This window comes from Myodes glareolus, chromosome 10, assembly GCF_982192425.1.
Source record: "Myodes glareolus chromosome 10, mMyoGla1.1, whole genome shotgun sequence".
Taxonomy (NCBI): Eukaryota; Metazoa; Chordata; class Mammalia; order Rodentia; family Cricetidae; genus Myodes; species Myodes glareolus.
The window spans coordinates 41,258,100-41,276,506 of record NC_142035.1 but is presented as its reverse complement, the minus strand read 5'-3'; the positions used below and the strand labels follow the sequence as shown (position 1 = coordinate 41,276,506).

At 40.8% G+C, this 18,407-nt stretch overlaps 1 protein-coding gene across 11 annotated transcripts in view; it reads left to right on the top strand.

Annotated features, from left to right (window-relative positions):
• Slx4ip (SLX4 interacting protein) overlaps positions 1 to 18,407 on the top strand; it is a 157,942-nt gene that overhangs the window by 114,020 nt on the left and 25,515 nt on the right. Inside the window, exon 1 of one of the 11 annotated variants that reach the window (XM_085696781.2) lies at positions 16,183 to 16,254. The exons of the other annotated variants lie outside the window; for them this stretch is intronic. Coding sequence (XP_085552907.1) covers positions 16,200 to 16,254 — 55 coding nt within the window. The 5' untranslated portion in view covers positions 16,183 to 16,199. Of the gene's footprint in view, positions 1 to 16,182; positions 16,255 to 18,407 lie in introns of those variants that run through there. 11 annotated transcript variants of the gene reach the window in all.

Sequence of the window (18,407 nt, the reverse complement as noted above, 5' to 3'; positions counted from 1 at the left end):
ATGAAAGTAAGTGCCTATAAGCCCTCTCGTGAATGTTACTGTGGCATCAGCAGAGATTATTTTTCCAAGAATGGGAAACTTGTAAAACTCGAAGTTTTTGACATTTCACTAAAAGTGTGCTGAAGCAGCAGCGACATCTCGAGATGCTTTTCTTTCTCAAATGCAGGGGAGGTGGTGTTCACCTCTTCCCACAGTAAGTGGACAGCAAACAGGACTCAGAGGAGTAAGGTTCCACCTGGTGTAGCCACCCGTCAGGGAGGGACGCTACAGAGCTGCAGGTGTCTCTTCCCTTGTTTACTTCGTTTTGTACAAAATGAAATTCAAAAGTGCTCAGAGACAGGTCTGTGAACAGAAGAGTGTTGTTTTCAGCCCGTGAGGTACTTGATTGACCCTCTGGAGACAGTGCTCTGGCCGTCCATATAGACTTTATTAGAGTGATCTCACTGGCCAGTGAGCGAACTGCTGCTCTCACTCCCACGGCCCTTCCTCCTGATCTCACGGCCTGAGCATCACAGAGACTTCTTGAAACAAAACCGATGTTGCTTTTGCTTAGGTTCAAGTTATAGTTCCAGTCCTGCTGGGGTGTTCGAGTCCCGTGTTACTTTTGTGGGAGCTTCTGTGATGATTGGAGTCCCCTGTCACTTTTGTGTCTGCTTAAATCTGATCACTTTTACAACTGAGAATTTTGCAATTTAAATTGCTACATGTCAGTGACTCTACCAGAGCCTCCAGGAGTCTTAGATGCTAGAAGGATTTTTGTTGTCAAACACTGGTTTGTAAGAATGTTGTTAGAGGTTTGTCTTTCTGGGTCTGGGTTACCTCACTCAGGATGATCTTTTCTAGAGCCATTCATTTACCTGTGAATTTCAAAGTGTTGTTGTTGTTGTTTTCTGCTGTGTGTACTCCATTATGTAAATGTACCACATTTTCTTTATCCATTCTTCAGTTGAGGAGCATCTAGGTTGTTTCTAGGTTCTGGCTATTACAAATAATGCTGCTGTGAACACAGCTGGGAACCTGCATGGGACCGAACTAGACCCTCCGACAGTTATGTGGCTTGATCCCTTGGAGGGCCCTGGTTGTGGGGCCAGGACTTATCCCAGGTGCATGAACTGGCCCTTTGGGGCCCATTCCCTATGGAGGGATACCTTGCTCAGCTTTGATACAGGGAAGAGGGGCTTGGTCCTGCCTCAGCTTGGTGTGCTTGAATTTGTTGACTCCCTAAGGGAGGCCTTAATCCCTCAGACAAGTGGATGGGGAATGGGATGGGGATAAGAGAGGATGGGAGAAGGGGAGGGAGGGGAAGCTGGGGTTCGTATGTAAAATGAAAAAAAATTAAATAAGCAAAAAAGAATGTTGTCAGAGGAGTTGTACAAGTGAATAAGAGGCCTGCCCTTTACAACTTCCATGCAGACCAATGATTTATTACTCGATTTTCCAAAGACATGCCACTTGTAGGAGTAAGTAGAACTGGCTAGCACTCCTGTCTGTTAAAACTGGAAGGAAAATAGTGGAAGAGAATGTTTCCTGCTCATAAATTGACATAGAAATGGGACCAAAAAAACAAAACAAAAATCTTTTCTTTTAGGGATATTTTTGCTGTATTTCTAGTTCTGACAGGACTGTCTAGGCATGCTGCGAACCAAACTAGTGCTTCACACACACAGGGCATGTACTTTACCGCCGAGCTGCGTGCACAGCTGGCATTAACTAGAAATCAACTCACTGCAAGGTCCGTGGCTCTTCACTTCTACCCAGCAGATGAGAACAACCCTCACCATTGAAAACCATGGTCTAACGCAGCATGTTGGGAACATGTTACACTGGCATGTCGGCATGTTATCCAAGTGGGCTAGTTACCGCCTAGCTAATATGTGTGTATGTATTGGAGAGAAGGATGAAAGTAGAAGGGGAAAAATGGGAGCCCCTGCTAGACAGTGTTCTCTTGGCTAAAGCCTAGGAAGGTGACGACCTGTGTGTTTGACGGATTTAAAGCAGTGTTCTCTTCTCTCTGCTATAATGCAGTGACCCTTTCTTATCCAGGCAACATATAATTTTATGTACTAGGTGACAGGATATGGGAAAGCACTCCCATAATTTTTGTGTTTCTGGATAGTTCTGTGTCCGCTGCACTGTGGCAGTCGCCTTTTCACCTCTAGTAAGTGTCTGATCATTTACCAGCTTGTCTGTGCTGCACCACCACTCCCCACCTCCACTCGGGCCAGGAGGACCTCCAAGGGCTCAAAGTTCCCAGGAACTGAGGTTTCATGTTGCTAAGGTTAATACTCATAAGAGTGCTTATAAGAGAAAACAGGTAGAGAGAACTCAGTGTGTAAGGCGTGCATGAGGGCCTAAGTTTGATCCATAGGATCCAGGTAAATAAAATTTGGGCATGGGAACTCATGCTTGTAAATCCAGCACAGGCAGATATCTGGAGCTTACTGAGCAGCCAGACCAGCCTACTTGGCCAGTTCCAGGCTAGAGAGACACCATGTCTCAAAAAAAAAAAAAAGTAGCTAGAGACTAGAGCTTTTCTTTTGGTACACACACACACACACACACACACACACACATTCATACATGAGCAATGTACTCATATTTGCATACACACACGGAGAAAGGGACAGAGGAAGGAAAAGGGTAGAAATCTAACATTAAATACTGGTAAGGTCCCTCTGGTTCTGTAAGGCATGAAGGGTGACTGTAGAACTGGTATAAAAGAATTTACTTTGATTTATTCTTGGCACTGAGAGTTGCTAGCTAAATGCTAAATGCATCATGAAGTTTAGAGACAATTACCTACACAGTAATTAAAACTAAAGAGCTTTCATTCTCAGATTCCCTAATGTAACCCCCTAATTTTTCTGATTATTTACAATAAAAGTAGAGAATCTAAAATTATGATTTGCAGTAACTAAACATTTTCTGCTAACTATTTTGTCAACATGTGCAAGCACATGTGCACAATTTAATATCAATTATGATAGTTTCTGAACATTGGCTGGGAGTGCATGTGCCCTCTGACACCATAGGTATTAATCACATCTCCAAAGGAATTTACCACAAATTTCTGAGTGAGATGTCTACCTGGGTAGTTGCTAGATTATTCCTCAGGAAGCACTTGGAGACATACCGGTCTGCTTCAGGGCCCTCAGAGATTTAGCTCGTTTAGATTTGCTGTTCTGCCACTGGGCTCTCAATACTGAGTACCAAAATTTCTATCAGTTTCCAGTTTTTAAAACTATTTACCATCGACCATATAACCTAGTGGAAATGTGGTCTAATCTGTTTTGTGAACTACCCTAGAAAAGTTCTATCTACATTGTTATTGAAAAATAATTTAAAAAAAAAACAATAGAAACACTCCTCATAATCTCAAGTGTGAAAATGTGAATGAATGCCTGGGCTGGCCTGCAGCTCAGCTGATAAAGTACTTGCCTAGCTTAAACAAAGCCCTGGATTCAGTCCCCATATACCAGGTGTGATGTTACATGCTTATCATTCTAGCTCTTAGAAGATGGAGACAGGAAGATTAAAGCAAAGTCATTCTTGACTGCGTAGTGAGTTCCCGGCCAGTTTAGGATACAGGAGTCCTTGTATCTATGTGGGTGGAAAGAGGATAATTACCTAGAAGAGGTATGAGTTTTCAGTTTTAAGCTGAGACCTACCAAATTTCATTCCTAGTGTCATAGATAATATATGTTCAAGTAAGTATATTAATTATGTTTCTATATTCTATGAACATGTTTATGTACATACAGATAGCTGCCATGTAAGTTACTCTGAAGAAAATTAAAGTTGCAAGTCTTGAAAGTGGACACCCAAAATATTATTTCCTTAGAAATATTTGCAGGAATTTTGCTTAATTGCAACCAGAAGTCTGACCTGGAAGTCTAGTGTCTTGACCCTCTAGCTGTTCGGTTTCCTATTTGTGGTGTTTTGCTCTCCCCAACTGTGAGAAAATCTATTCTACATGGCTTTAACCCTGTGTATTCTTAGAAACATTGAAGTAGAAAATACTCTCTTGGGAAGGACAGCATTCTCATTATTTACAAGAATGACTTGTAAAAGTTTTTCTTAAATAGAAAACATTTTTGAAATAGTTAGCAAATCTTTCTTTTTAGGATCTGTTCGGAAGTAAAAACAGCCCTGAGATTCCCTTGGAGGTAATGTGAATTTTAGGGAGATTTTTGTATTGTGTAAATTTAATCTTTCATTAGTGAAATATATTTTAATCAAACTGTGGTTTATAAATCATCCCCTTATAAGGAAACTTTTCCAGATACCCTTCATTTTTAGTTAATTGAATCTTTTCTTCTCTCACCTTTTAGAACAATGAAAAATAGGAGCATTCTAGTGATTCAAGAGAATAGTTAAGCTGGTCCCTGGGCAAGGAAGCCTTCAGTGTTCTTATGTCAAAGGCTCATGCCAAGTTTAAACTCACTTTGTAGACCAGGCTGGCCTTGAACTTATAGAGATCCACCTGCCTTTGTCTCCTGTGTGCTGGGATTAAAAGCCTATGCCAACCATTCCTTGTTTGGGATTTTTCAATTAGAGGAAATTCTCTCTCTGTCTCCCTCTTTGATTGTGTGTTTGTTCCTGTGCACTTGCCATGGTGTGCTTGTGGAGGTCAGAGAACAATTTTGTAGAGTTGAATGTCTCCTTACACCATTACATGAGTTCTGGGCTTACATCATTGGGCTTTACCCACTGAGCCGTCTTGCTGGTGTAGAAGAAATCAGTCATAACTATTTCAGAGGATTAAGAAAAAGGAACGCTAGCAGTTAGGTTCAAATTCATTTATTTGAAGAGTATTTTCTTCATTTTTTTTTTAAATTGTAGTATCAGATTTGTGCAGCGTTTCATCACTGCATTATGGAGCCCTGGACAGATTAGCATTTTCATCCATTTACTGCTGATGCTCCTTTTAGCCCGGTTCCTAAGCAAATAGGAGTTTACTGTGCTGACCTGAACTCTGCTGCTCAGCCCTGGGCTATTATGGTTATTTAGTACAGGTATATTGGATAATTTTTCATTTCTCATAGTTCTATACCTACAAATGAGATTTCAAGTTAATTTTTTTATCTCTGTGGTTAATATATTAAGGAAAACACAGACTATTCCTAGTAGCCACACCATTCTGTTTGTTCCTATAGTAAATAAGGATTCTCGTTTTCTCCATGTTCCCACCAACACGTGTTACTGCCAGTTTGGTTGTGCACACCCTAACAAGTGTGAAATGGCATCTCATAGAGGTTATATTTCTGTCTCCTGATGACTAATGATGCTTACCCTCCATTTGAATATTTATTGACCACTTAAAAGTTTCTTTAGGAAAATGCCTGTCCATTTCCATTTTAAATGGTCTTACCTCATAGATGATGTGAAACTTTTTCTCTTTGTGGTATCTTCTTTCTTCATAGTTTTAACTTTGACTGTATGCACATTAATCTGTCTTTTATTTTACCAGGCTGTGACTTCTTATCTAAGAAACATTGTGTAGTCCTAGATCACAAAGTTTTATATTTTTTTCTAGATGTTTTATAGGTTTACCTTTTGTAAATGGGTCTTTTAATTCTGAATGTGGTATGAAGTGGCAGGTTTAACATCATTGTAGTGGACTATTAGTTTAAGATGTGTTACATTCATAAATACTTATTTGTATGTTTTTTAGTGATGCAAAGATGTGTTGCATTCTTTCGTGTTACATTTAACTTTGTAAAGCTGTTTTACTCTACCTAAAACACCTAATTGGTCTAATAAAGAGTTGAATGGCCAGTAGCTAAGCAGAAGAGAGATTATCATGGCTGCAAAGCAGAGATAATAAGTAGGAGAACTCTAGGAAAGAGAGCGAGAGAGAAAAGAAGGAAAGGAAGACAACCAGTCACAGAATGAGAAAGAAAAATAAAAGCCAGACACCCAACTACCCAGCCAGCCACAGAGTAAGAAGGACAGAAAGATATATAGAATAAGGAAATGTAAAAAGCCCAGAGGCAAAGTAAAGTTAAAGAGAAACGGGATAAATTAAGTTATAGAAGCTGGCTAAAAACAAGCCAAGCCAAGTCCAGGCATTCATAAGTAAGAATAAGTCTCCGTGTATTTATTTGGGAGCTGGGTGGCGGGACCCCAAAGAGTACAAAGAAAACCAATTAGACATCATCCTTTGGCAGATGGGTGTGCAGTTATCTTAATACCACTTGTTAGAGAGATGACTCTAACTTCATTTAGTTCTTGGCTGCTTTATTGAAAAGCAAGTGATAGTAAATGTGTGTGCTTGCTTCTGGATTCCGGTCTATAAGTCTGTGAAGCTGCCCTGCCAGTATTACACTGACCTATTCACTGTTGCTTCATAGAAGTACCCTAACATCTGCTTCTGCTTCCCATTCATTTAAAGAGAGGAGAGAGGGAGCAAGGGAGGGAGAGAGGGAGAGACGGACAGACAGACAGACACAGAGAGAGAATGAGCAAGTACCTTTGCCCTCCTGAGCCATCTTACAGACACTTTCCATTCTCTTTAGAACTTTTTTGTTGTTGTTCTTCCTAGATGGATCAAACTGCCATTTTCTGTTTAGCTCAAGAGTCTGGGGGCTAGAGAGATGACTCTCTTTGTAAACACAAGAACCTGAGTTTGGATCCTAGTACCCAAGCCTCCTTTGAGACATAGACAGTAGGATCACTGGGGCTTGCTGGTTATCAGACTAACTGCAGGTTCATAGGGAAATTTGTGTCAAAGGAAACAGATGGAGAGTGATACAGTAGAACGCCTGATGCCCTCTGGCCGCCACATATGCTTGCACACACATTTACATACACTACATGTGCATCCTCGTACAACCAAATAGAAACATTAAAATGAAACGAATAACAAAGAGGTACCTAGTGGAATTAAAAACACATTTGTACATACAATGGGGTTCAAAAAAAGATTTACCCAACACACACACACACACACACACACACACACACACACACAATCAGTCTGTGGCCAGGCCATCATGAGATGGCTCATGAGGTAAAGGGACTTGCTAATAACTAATAAGCCTGGCAACCTGAGTTCAATTCCTGTAACCCACGTAGTTAGGAGTAGAAAACTGACTCTGCCATCGGAGGTCCTCACACACACACACACACACACACACACACACACACACACGCATTTACACAGAGCTTTGGGGTGGGGGAGAGAGAGAGAGTCAATTTTAACCTGGTCACAGAAAATGTTATTTTAAATTATTGTAGACAACTAATGCTTTAATAATTTTGAAAGTGCTATTGGTCTTACCCAAAGCTTTTCCTCTAGGGTCTTACATGAAAACTACCATAAGTTTGTTCTTGTTGTTCTGTTTTTTGCCCAGTCAGTGCAGAGAAAGAGAAAGGGTTTTCCTGTTCAGAAATGTGCATTAGTTACCCATAGCGACCAGGTGTGACTGACGAGACCCCTGGCTGTCAATATTGACTGTCTATCCTCCTGGAGGCTTAAAGACGGAGGGAGCTTTCTAATTACCCCTCAGAGCATTTTTGTTTACGTTTCCTGAGGATTATTGTTATCTACTTAGGAAAACAATTTACAACAGAGTAAGAGATACCTGTGCCTTCCTTGTTAAATACTGTTTTCACTCTTAGTAAATTACCCATAGAAGCAAGTTTCAGTCATGATTTATGTTCTGAGACTTTGGAAGAGAGGGCTGTATGAATACGAATGCTTAGAAGGAACACATCATCCTTAAGGCCCTTGAGTATTTTCATCACATGATGTTATTTAAAACCCTCTCCAAAAGAATCTTTACTCTCTTTTGTTACACTTACCGAGAGTTTCAGTCAGTTGTGTATGAAAATCGAGCCCTATAATGAATCCCACTTACCTACTGTCTACATCGCTGTTTCACTTAGAGCCAATCCCATTTCATGTATAACACCGTCTACTTTCCCTCCCCTTCTTCAGATATTTTTAATGTACAACTTAGAATAATTTTTATATAGCAATGACTCAACATAAATAGCTCTAAAAAATGATTGAAGTGCTAATTTTACAAAAGGATGTAGTTGAGCTGGATATAGTGGCGCATGCCTAACCCTGCTCTTGCCTGGTACTGGCAGATGGATTAGGAGTTCAAGGTCAACGTCAACTTCAGAAGAGCTTGAGGCCAACCCTTGCTGTGTGAGAACCTTCTGCAAATAAAACAGTCCCACAAAGTTTATAATTTTGCTCTTATCCATCTTCAGATTTTTGAATGTCTCAATCCTTCTAGATACAAATAAGGTTGAGTCATTTATCCATGTAGTAGGATGCATCTCTTTACAATAAATGAACATCTCTAATATCCCTTCCTCTTTCAGTTTTCTTTTGTTTGCCTGTGTATTTATTTAAAAAGCTGGTCAAATGTCCCGGAATGTCTCAGGTGTGGGTTTAGCTGTCTGTGCCTGTTGGCATACTGACATATTTTCCCAATCCTGGTGTTGTATACCCACTGGTAGTTAGTGCCGCTGGCTTAATGAGATTGAAGTCCTGTTGGCAGTGGATCTTTGTCCGTGCTTAGGAATGCTGGGTGGCAGTTGGGGAACATTTCTGATTGTATCTTTAATTTTTGGTTATAGCACTTCTTAATTTCATTCTAACAACGTATATCTAATGAAGATGCAGTTTCTGATCTAAGTTTTTTTTAATTAATATTTTAGATTTGTTCATTTTGATTTATATTGTTAATGAACAATGCTGTTTAAGCAAACAAAATTATAACAACACCACCCTTATATCTCCTGAAACTTGTCTAAATAGATAGTTAAGATAGGCTTATCGAGGGGCTGGAGAGATGGCTCAGAAGTTAAGAGCATTGAATGTTCTTCCTGAGGTCCTGAGTTCAATTCCCAGCAACCACATGGTGGTTCACAACCATCTGTAATGATATCTGGCGCCCTCTTCTAGTGTGTGGGCATACATGGAAGCAGATTGTTGTACACATAATAAATAAATAAATCTTTTTAAAAAAAAAAGATAGGCTTATCAAAGTAGGTTATACAGGGTGCTACACACCTTTGATCCCAGAACTCTGGCTGTGGAAACAGGGGGATATTTCTGTGAGTTCAAGGTCAGCCTAATCTACTGAGTTTCAGGCTAGCCAAGGTTAAATAGTAAGACCTTGTCTTGAAGAAGAAGAAGAAGAAGAAGAGGAGGAGGAGGAGGAGGAGGAGGAGGAGGAGGAGGAGGAGGAGGAGGGAGAAGAAGAAGAAGAAGAAGAAGAAGAAGAAGAAGAAGAAGAAGAAGAAGAAGAAGAAGAAGAAGAAGAAGAAGAAGAAGGAGAAAGTTGGGTGTTTCGAGGGGGGAAACTGGTTCCTTTATCAGTCTGAATCTACATGAGATTTGATTTAAATCTTAGGAAGGGGCATAAGGCCTTGTGTGCCTATAATCTGGCCTTTAATGTGTCATCATGACGCATCTTATATGAACTCTTTAGAACTTGTAGAGAATAAAACTAAACACTGTGATTTTATTTATTTCTTCTTTTTTTAAAAGGAAGATAAAACAAAGAAGGCGTGAGACCCATTTGCAGAAATAGTGAAGTGGTGTGGCAATAATAAGCCAATATGCATTAATGTCTCTTGAGTTTCCTGGGTAGTTTGAGCTTTGGGTGCCTTAGAAATTACCTTTCTCCTATTGCCCCTTCACTATGCTATAGAAGCCCTGACAAAGACCTGTTTGTGTTTAAGGAACTAGGGTAATGCACGTCTTGTTTGTGTTTAAGGAACTAGGGTAATGCATCTCTTGTTTTCAGAGACAGACCATATATTGTTTTTTAATGATATATGCTGTGAAGTACAACCATTACTCTAAGAAGATTCTCATTAATTTATTTGTGACATCCTGTAAATCAACATGATAACATTTAGAAGTCAGTGGCTTCCAAACTGACTCTGCATCTGAATTTTCTGGAGCTCTTTAAAAAGGATATAGCTGTCTTGCTATCTATCTTATATATGCCATAGACACCACATCTGCTGTGGCAGTTCACATTCCACAGGTGATGTAGATAGGCACTGTGGACCCACGGCTGGGAAGTGAAGAGACTCGAGACCAGTCAGTGCCTATCTGAACATCATGATAGTTGATTTAATAACTGAAGAAAAAGTGGAAGAGGTGATCAATTTGGGAAATATTTAGTGTTGACATCCATGATTTGAGTAGTGGACCAGGAAAAGGACCCCACAGGTTCTAAGTTGGAATTGAAAATCTAAATGGCAGTTATAGAATTAAGAGACCTGTTCTTAGTAGCCAGATGCTGAGCAAGCAAATGTAGGGGAGAAGGCAGAAATGTCAGGAGAAAGTCAGAAAGCGAGTGGCCCAGGACTAGGAAACAAACACAACCGTGGTGTGAAAGACCCACACGGTGTCCTTGCGTTTGTTTAGTGATTCCCCTGAAGCCCTGTTGTGTTCTGCTTCTCGTCTCCACTAAATTCCTGACACAGATGTTTGCCTTTCTGGAACCACTCTGGTATTCTCTTTCATACTTCTCCCCTGAAGCTACGTCAAGTATACTACCAAATACCTCCTGGTGGCCAGCTCAGCATTTTGTTTTCATTAAACTACTGCTGAGACTTCTGTCTTTCTCCTTGTCTCACCACTACCTAGGAGCTCTTCTTTGCTGCCCTTAAGCCAACACACACACACACACACACACACACACACAGCCTCTGGATTTCTCAGTGAACATGTTGCTCAACTGTGGATCTGTCTTACTTTCTGGTCAGACTTTTCTCAGTATATCCGCCAGTGTGACTTCTCCCCTGAAATCTATTTTGTTCTGCCTTCCAAATAGAGTCACCCAGAATACTCATTGGTCCTGCTCTGGAGTTTTATTCATTATCTTATCAGCTCTCCATAAACTCTGTGTTTCTAGCAAGCTATGATTTAGCTATGATGAATTCACACAGGTGCAACTCTCCTCACCATCCATCCCTCTGTGCATATTGAGTATACCAGCCCTCTCTCTGACTCTGTATCTGGTGTTCTTTATACGTGTGTCCATTTGTCATTTGTCTTGACTGCTAATGAAGCTCACTTTCTCCTATTTGGCTTTTTTAAAAGCTTGAGACCATAGTCAATGGAGTTCCTTTCAGCATAGAATAATTCCTGAGTGGTCCAGAGAGCCCTCCTCCAGCAGTGGGAGTGGTCCAGGGAAAACCCTCCTCCAGCAGTGGGAGTGGTCCAGGGAAAGCCCTCCTCCAGCAGTGGGAGTGGTCCAGGGAAAGCCCTCCTCCAGCAGTGGGAGTAGTCTGGGGAGAGTCCTCTTCCAGCAATGGGAGTGGTCCAGGGAAAGCCCTCCTCCAGCAGTGGGAGTAGTCTGGGGAGAGTCCTCTTCCAGCAATGGGAGTGGTCCAGAGAGCCCTCCTCCAGTGGTGGGAGTGGTCCAGGGAGATCCCTCCTCCAGCAGTGGAAGTGATTGACTCTTACAAGCTGAACCTGAGAACAGACTGAAGCAAGTACTTGATTAGGCTGTAGATAGGCATTATCTCTCCATGTAGTTTAGTAGTTTCCCATTGGTTAATAAATAAAGAAACTGCCTTGGCCTAGTTGATAGGACAGAACTTAGGTAGGTGGGGGAGACAGATCTAAATGCTGGGAGGAAGAGAGGTGGAGTAGGAGAGAGATGCCATGGATCCTCCACCAGAGTAAGACATACTGCCGAAACAGCCAGTAAGCCACTGCCACGTGGCGATAGACAGATTAATAGAAATGGGTTAAACTAAGAAGTAAGAGTTAGCCAATAAGAAGTTAGAGATAATGGGCCAAGCAGTGTTTTAATTAATATAGTTTCTGTGTGGTTATTTCGGGCTAAGCTAGCTGAGCGGCCATGACAAACAAGTGGGCCCTCCTCCAACAGTTTCCAGTTACAAACAGATCAGTTACCTGGGTTTCTGAAATTGGCATAATGCTCAATTAAAATTAATCAGTTAAATTTAGTGCATCTAAGGTAAATTTGTTGTTTGTTTACAGAAACAATCTGGGCAAGAATATCTTGTGTTTGATTGGTAAAACACATATTGGGGTGGGGGAGAGTGGTCAATGTAGACATGTGTATGGTGACATGTATGCTTATAATCCTAGCCTTTGGATCCTCAGGCAAAAGGATTTCAAGTTCAAGGCCAGCCTGAACTAGGAAACTGTCTCAAGCTAACACAGTTATTTACTTAATTGTGAGTGTCAGATACAAGCCTGCTAGCAACAGAATTCATTGATTTACTAGAAATCTCAAGCCAAAGAGCAAGACAAGGCATGCAGAACCACAGGAAACAATATAACTAAAAAGTTTGTTAGTAAATGTTATGATTCTGTTCTGGAGAAGAGTATGCCTTATGTGCCCCTACCCCACCTGTGATGGAACCCTAGCCAGTGCTGTGTGGATATGTGTAGATAATCAGAGCTGATGAAGACTCAGGATTGCAATGGTCATGTCACACCCAGAGGGCAGTATACCAAAATAATGTTCATTATTAGTCTCAGCAACTCTAATAATCAAAGCAGTATAATAGTTGCATAAAACTCATTTTCAACTGTTTAGAAAAGCATTAAAGCTCTTAAAAACAATCAAGAGTTTTGTCATAGTAATTTGTAATAAATTTTATTAGAAAAATGATAGTTTTCTTGAAATTGTTCGTTATATGGTTTGGGGTCTTTTAAATCAAATGTCCAAAAGGATTTTTTTATGTAGTTTGGCAAGCTAAATGAAAGGGCAAAAAGCCAGGAATAATAAGTATTATTGACAAAGAAGAAAGTAATATTGAGAAGCAAGAGAATTTGCTCTACCACATTAAGATTTGCTACAAATAAAGTTTAGGTAATTGTAAAGGAATATAGGAAAGGGGTATCCATGACAGAACTGAGATTGTGGATCAGTGTGAGCCTTCTATCTGATTTTTAACTTCTCACCTGTGACATTGATTTTGTGTATAATATGAATTACATTGGAATAGCACTGATCTGGCATGTGTTGGCACATGCCTGTATTCTCAGCACTCAGTAGTCTGAGGCAAGGTTATAGTAAGATGATCCAGCCTGGGCTACTTAGAAAGACCTTGTCTCAAGAATATTCGTCACTACCTGTTTTCTACTATCTAAAGAACATTGTTAAGCAGGTGTAGCTGTACACATCTGCATTGGGAGGTGGCAGTAAGAGCACTGGGGTGCATTGCTAGACTTGATACTGTCTAAAGCAAAACCACATACAGGGGCTGTGGATGACTCAACAGATAACAGTACTTGTAACCAATCCTGAAAACCTGAGTTTGCTACCTCGTGCCCACATAGTAGAATGAAAGAATCTAGTCCACAGGTTGTCCTCTGGCTGCCACATATATGCCATGTCTTGTACCCCGTCCCTTTGTTTAAAGCAACAACAAGTAAATAATATAAAATAAATAAATCACACATGGGGATGTGAAAGGGTATAAGGAAATAACATTGAGATATTTATTTATTCATTTTTCACCTTGCTCCATAGCTCAACCTGGCCTTGAATTCACTGTATAGCCTAGGCTAACATTCAGTGGCACATCTTCCTGTCTCCTCCTCCCAAGAGCCGAGGTTACCGATGTGTGCCACCATGATCAACAACATTGAGTTTTCTTTTTAACATAGTTGAAAAATTATTATATAGTTATTTCTTTTTTTAAAATGTAGCATATGAAATAGCAGGTTTCCTCCTGGAATTAATTTCCACACACGCTTTGTCTTGGTCGGTCCTCTCTGCTCCCCTCCTCCTCCCCCCACAGCCCACGCCGCTTCTATTCCACTTTTTGTTTTGGTTTGGTTTTCGTCATGTGAGTTCTGTTACTGTCTCGGTCTCTCTTCCTGGTACCTTTCCACCCCACGGGCCTTTTTCTGTGCTCACAGAAACACAAATGTGAAAGTAGAAGCTAGGGGCTATGTATCCTTAACGTTGGGACTTTAGAATAGAGTCAAAAAGACAAATCACAAGGAGATATGCATTCCCTGTGTCTGAATTTCTTTTTAGGTTAAACTAAAAGACTAAATCAGAGCTGAATACTGCCTATCTAGCATTTGGAACTGACCAGTTTTCCTTAGACTCTGCCAAAGACACTAAGGAGCAGGCTTCCCTAGTGTGAGGGGCTGATACGGAGACAACAAACTGGCTGCACCAGGCTGTGCTGCACATCAGGAAAATTTATTTAGATTTTACACTGTATTTTAAGTTTGAATTTCTCTCCAGTTTAAAGTATGAATAGGTTTTGTATCAAGTTTGGATTACTGGTTTTTTCTGATACTCAGTCCTATCTTCCTAATGGCACCTGGTGGCTGGAGTTGAATGACCTATGCCACTTTTAAACACGAGTGTGGTTCTCTTTGGCCTTCTCAGCAGATTTCACTCCTTTTTCTATTGATTGCTTTGCCTTGTAGGCATGCAGTTTATCACCTGGATTCGGTTGCTAAGGAAGGATGGAGTTGTGTGTGTGTGTAGGCACAGCATCCTCTCAGCTGATGTTTCAGGTTGTTTTGTTTTCTGATGTTTTATATATCCTAATCAGCACTCAGGAAGTGGACAAGATGTTTGTCATGTTTTATCTAGTACTGTGATTTTACAGTTTTGTTGGAATAAGCTAAGGTTCGTGAATCTTTCTCTTTACACATGTTACTAGAACGTCAAGAGCTGGAATAGACTTTCTGCAAGACAGGGAGGCCGCGGAGGACACGCCGCCTTACCATGGAAAAGATATTCTTGAGGGGCACACTCTAACAGCTAGCAGTTCAAGTAGCCAGCTACCTCATTCAGATGGTTTATGAAAAATCTGTTTCTTTTATTGAACAAAACAGAAAATCCATATGAAGGAAAGATCTGGAATAATCAATTATGGAGGGAGGAGAAAAGGTAGAGGAAGAAGAGGAAGAAGAAGAAGAAGAAGAAGAAAGAAATTTTGACTGTCCTGAGAAAGCTTTCTGTTCCACATTAGCAATCACTGATAGGCTGACAAGGCCAACAGGGTAACAGGTAGCAAATCTGATTTGTAAACAAAAAGTCTGGCCTCAGTTATCTCATTCAGCTTAAGGTCTGTTTGTTTGCATGAAACTAACCTGCTTGCTCCATTTATTTTGCCATCAAATAGACATAACTTTATTGTGATGCAGAGCTATCGTTAAGGATATGAAATGCTACATCAAGAGAACCTTTTCAAAGTCTCTAAGTGTCTTGGGTAATAGATAAATGTCCTGCCTAGGACCAAATATTCCATGTGTCAACCTAAATTGTTTCCTAGTTGCCATCTTATTCTAGGATCCTGTGTACATATTCTTAAGTTGATAGCAGAACTCTTGAGTCTTCGTTCCCATGAAATCCCTGTTTCCAGCCCTACCTATTATCAGCAATAGTGCAGGTAACATGTAAGCTCATGACAAGCTTTATGAGTCCCCATGGAGTCTCTTGCAAGGCCATTCCTCACAATTTCGTCTTATGTTTTTGTGGGCAGTGTCAAGCTTATAATTTCTTCACCTTTTCTCCCTTAGACTTTCTTACAAGGACATATGCAATTTTCTGAATAGGTGTGGCATATGAAGCAATGAGCTGTATACTTTCTTTTCTGAATGAAATGGCTGTGAAAGAAATACTTCCCATCTTCTGTGTGTTTCTGATCTAGTCTAGTACACAAGATACTATCAGTGCTGACTAAACATGAGCATTTTTCTTCTTGTTCTCTTACTCAGTCGCAGCCAAGTCTTCAAATGGAGAGCGGGCTCTTTCTCCTGGCTTCAGACCCGAAGCCATCCCCTGTGTGATGGTTTGCAGTCAACTCTGCAGCAACACACAGCATTCTCACTAATTCAAAAGAGACCACAACTCCACCCCTTCAGTGAGCTTACCCTTGTCAAAATGTTAGGTGTCTACAACTGAACCATGGATTTCTTTGATATCATTAGTAGAACTAAGTATTTAAGTTACAGGCCTCCCAGTCTTTGAACTGCATGTATAGCTCTGGTTTCTACTCACAGAATTCTTGAACAGTTAAAGAAGTCAGAAGTTTTACATTTCTGACATTGTAAAAGACCATGCAAAGTGGAAAAAAAAAAATGCAGCTGAAATTTCTTTCTTTAAAGCTCAAATCCAGATTGGGGATATTCTCTTTGGATGACTTAGCAAGGACTGAAGTAACCTGCCTTCGATCCCGATGATCAAGCTTGATTCTGTGGAGGGCACATGGTAGACAGAGAGTACCAACTCCAAGTTTTCTCCTGCCAAGCTTGTGCACGTGGTGAGCAGGCACCCACTGACACTGAAAATAAATAAGTATATATAATTTTAAAAGTTATTCATGATGACAGATCAATCAGTTTATAGATTTGTAGTTCTAAAACTGCAGGTGGGGAGTAATATTACTTGAGATTAAAGAGGTATAAGAGAATATATCTGTTAAAGTTCATAGTCTTTGGTTGGCTCCCACTTTGGAGGAAAATCAGTGGTCTCTATTTTGGGACAGTTGGAGATAATTGTATTTAGACTAACTGTCTGAGCAATAGTGTCACGCTCAACTGCAGTATTGCAGGTTTAGTGTTATCTGAAATTTGTGGGACTAGAGGTGTTTATTGGATTTTGGAGTTTTATATAAATTTCATTATTTGAGTAGTCTTCATTTAAAAATCAGAACTCTGCAATGCTATAAAATCTGAAACTCATTGTCATGTCAGTGAACAGAGATTTTCAGATTTGAAGGCAGTTTGAATTTTCAGGTTCAGGATGCTCAATCTAGTATGTGGGTAATAAAGGAGACTCTCCTTAGTGCTTCGGCCCAGATTCACATATTAGCAAAGCGAGTCTTCATGATGCCTAACTTATTCTGACATGGTTTAGAACATATGTACGTGAAATGTAATAAAAGATTAGTCATTATGCATTACTGAGTCTAGATGGTGGAGTTTGGGGGACTTGGTGGCACTCAGTCTGATTTCCTGGATATTTGAAGTTTTATGGTCATCTGATCAATGAAGAAGTTCTTTCAGTGAGAGAAGATGAAGGACCCGAATGTTCTTCTTGAGCTTGTCTTGTGTTCTGGGAGGAGGCTTTGCTTGCTGGAAGAGAGCATGCAGTGGATGAATCAAGCCCATAGAAACCCGTGAAGCAGTGCATGCCAGCCATACCATCTCATCAGCTCAGCAGGGCGCGCAGAGACATTTTTTCCAGCTTGCCCCATACATGGTCTCAGAACAGTGTGAGGGTGGACCTCTGTGTTATGCACTGTGCCACCAACTTCCCTTGGCAGCTGCAGGGATTCTCAAGTTATTCTGGCTATGCAGCCACTGGAAAACTAATGAGGCTGAATACGTTCACCGTAATTCTAAAGGGTATTTTCTCTCAGTGACTTGGCACTATAATTATAATAACCAAATGTAAACGGCCATACCTTTAAAAGGAGTGTGTTAGTTACTGTTCTGTTGCTATGAAGCCCATGTCAGGCTCAGGCTGTCTTGCTCAGTGCCTGTCTGTCTCTGTCCTGCTTCCTTCCCTCCTGCTAATCAGGATGTAGCTGTCAACCACTTCCCTTGCACTGGGCCTTTCTGCATACTAAACCATGCTCCCTGCTGTGTTGATAATGGCCTAAACCTGTGAAACTGTAAGCAAAGCCCCAGTTGCATGCTTTCTCTTTTAAGAGTTGCCTTGGTTGTGGTCTCTTCACAGCATTTGAACAGTAGAAATTGTTTTCAGGGAGTGACATATTGCTGTGACAGGCCAGCCCATGCTCTTGGTTGGAAAAATATGGAAGATTTGAGGGTAGTGGACTAGGAAAACAGTTTGGTGCCTTAAGTGGGGCTGAAAGGGCCATATTTGTAGGAGCATGGAAGACAGTGCTGAAGGCAATGTGAACTCTGGGGCCCCAGCTCAAGAACTTTCAGAGGGCAAGGTTATTAGCAAGTAGTTTAGAGACCGTCCTTGTGAACCATCTCTTCACCCTTGTGCTTTCTTATTTCTAGTAAAGACACAGTGGAACAGTTTAAGACAAAGTATCCTTGATCCTTGAGAATCTGTATAACTTTTGTGGATGACCAGTGGAGCCCAGTAGAAAGTTTGCTTGTAATGGGGCCTCTATTGAGCCTTCAGTGGGGAATTGGAGGCTATTTGTAGAATGGAGAGAAGTCCAACGGCTCTTTCCCAAGCAGGGAAAGACCGAAGTCCTTGGGGGCTGCCTAGAAGTAAGGAAAAATATGTACTCTCTAGTACTGAGCAATATAAATTATACCTAGGAATGGACATAGCTAGGGACTTGGGATCGAAAGAGACTTCTATTACAAAGACATCTGCCTCCCCCATGCCCCTGGTTCCTCCAGAATCTAAAGACAGTGTTTCCTATTAGAAGAGGGTCCCAATAGCCAGTGAGAAAACAGACTACTGAGTGTGACTTGCCGGTGCCTA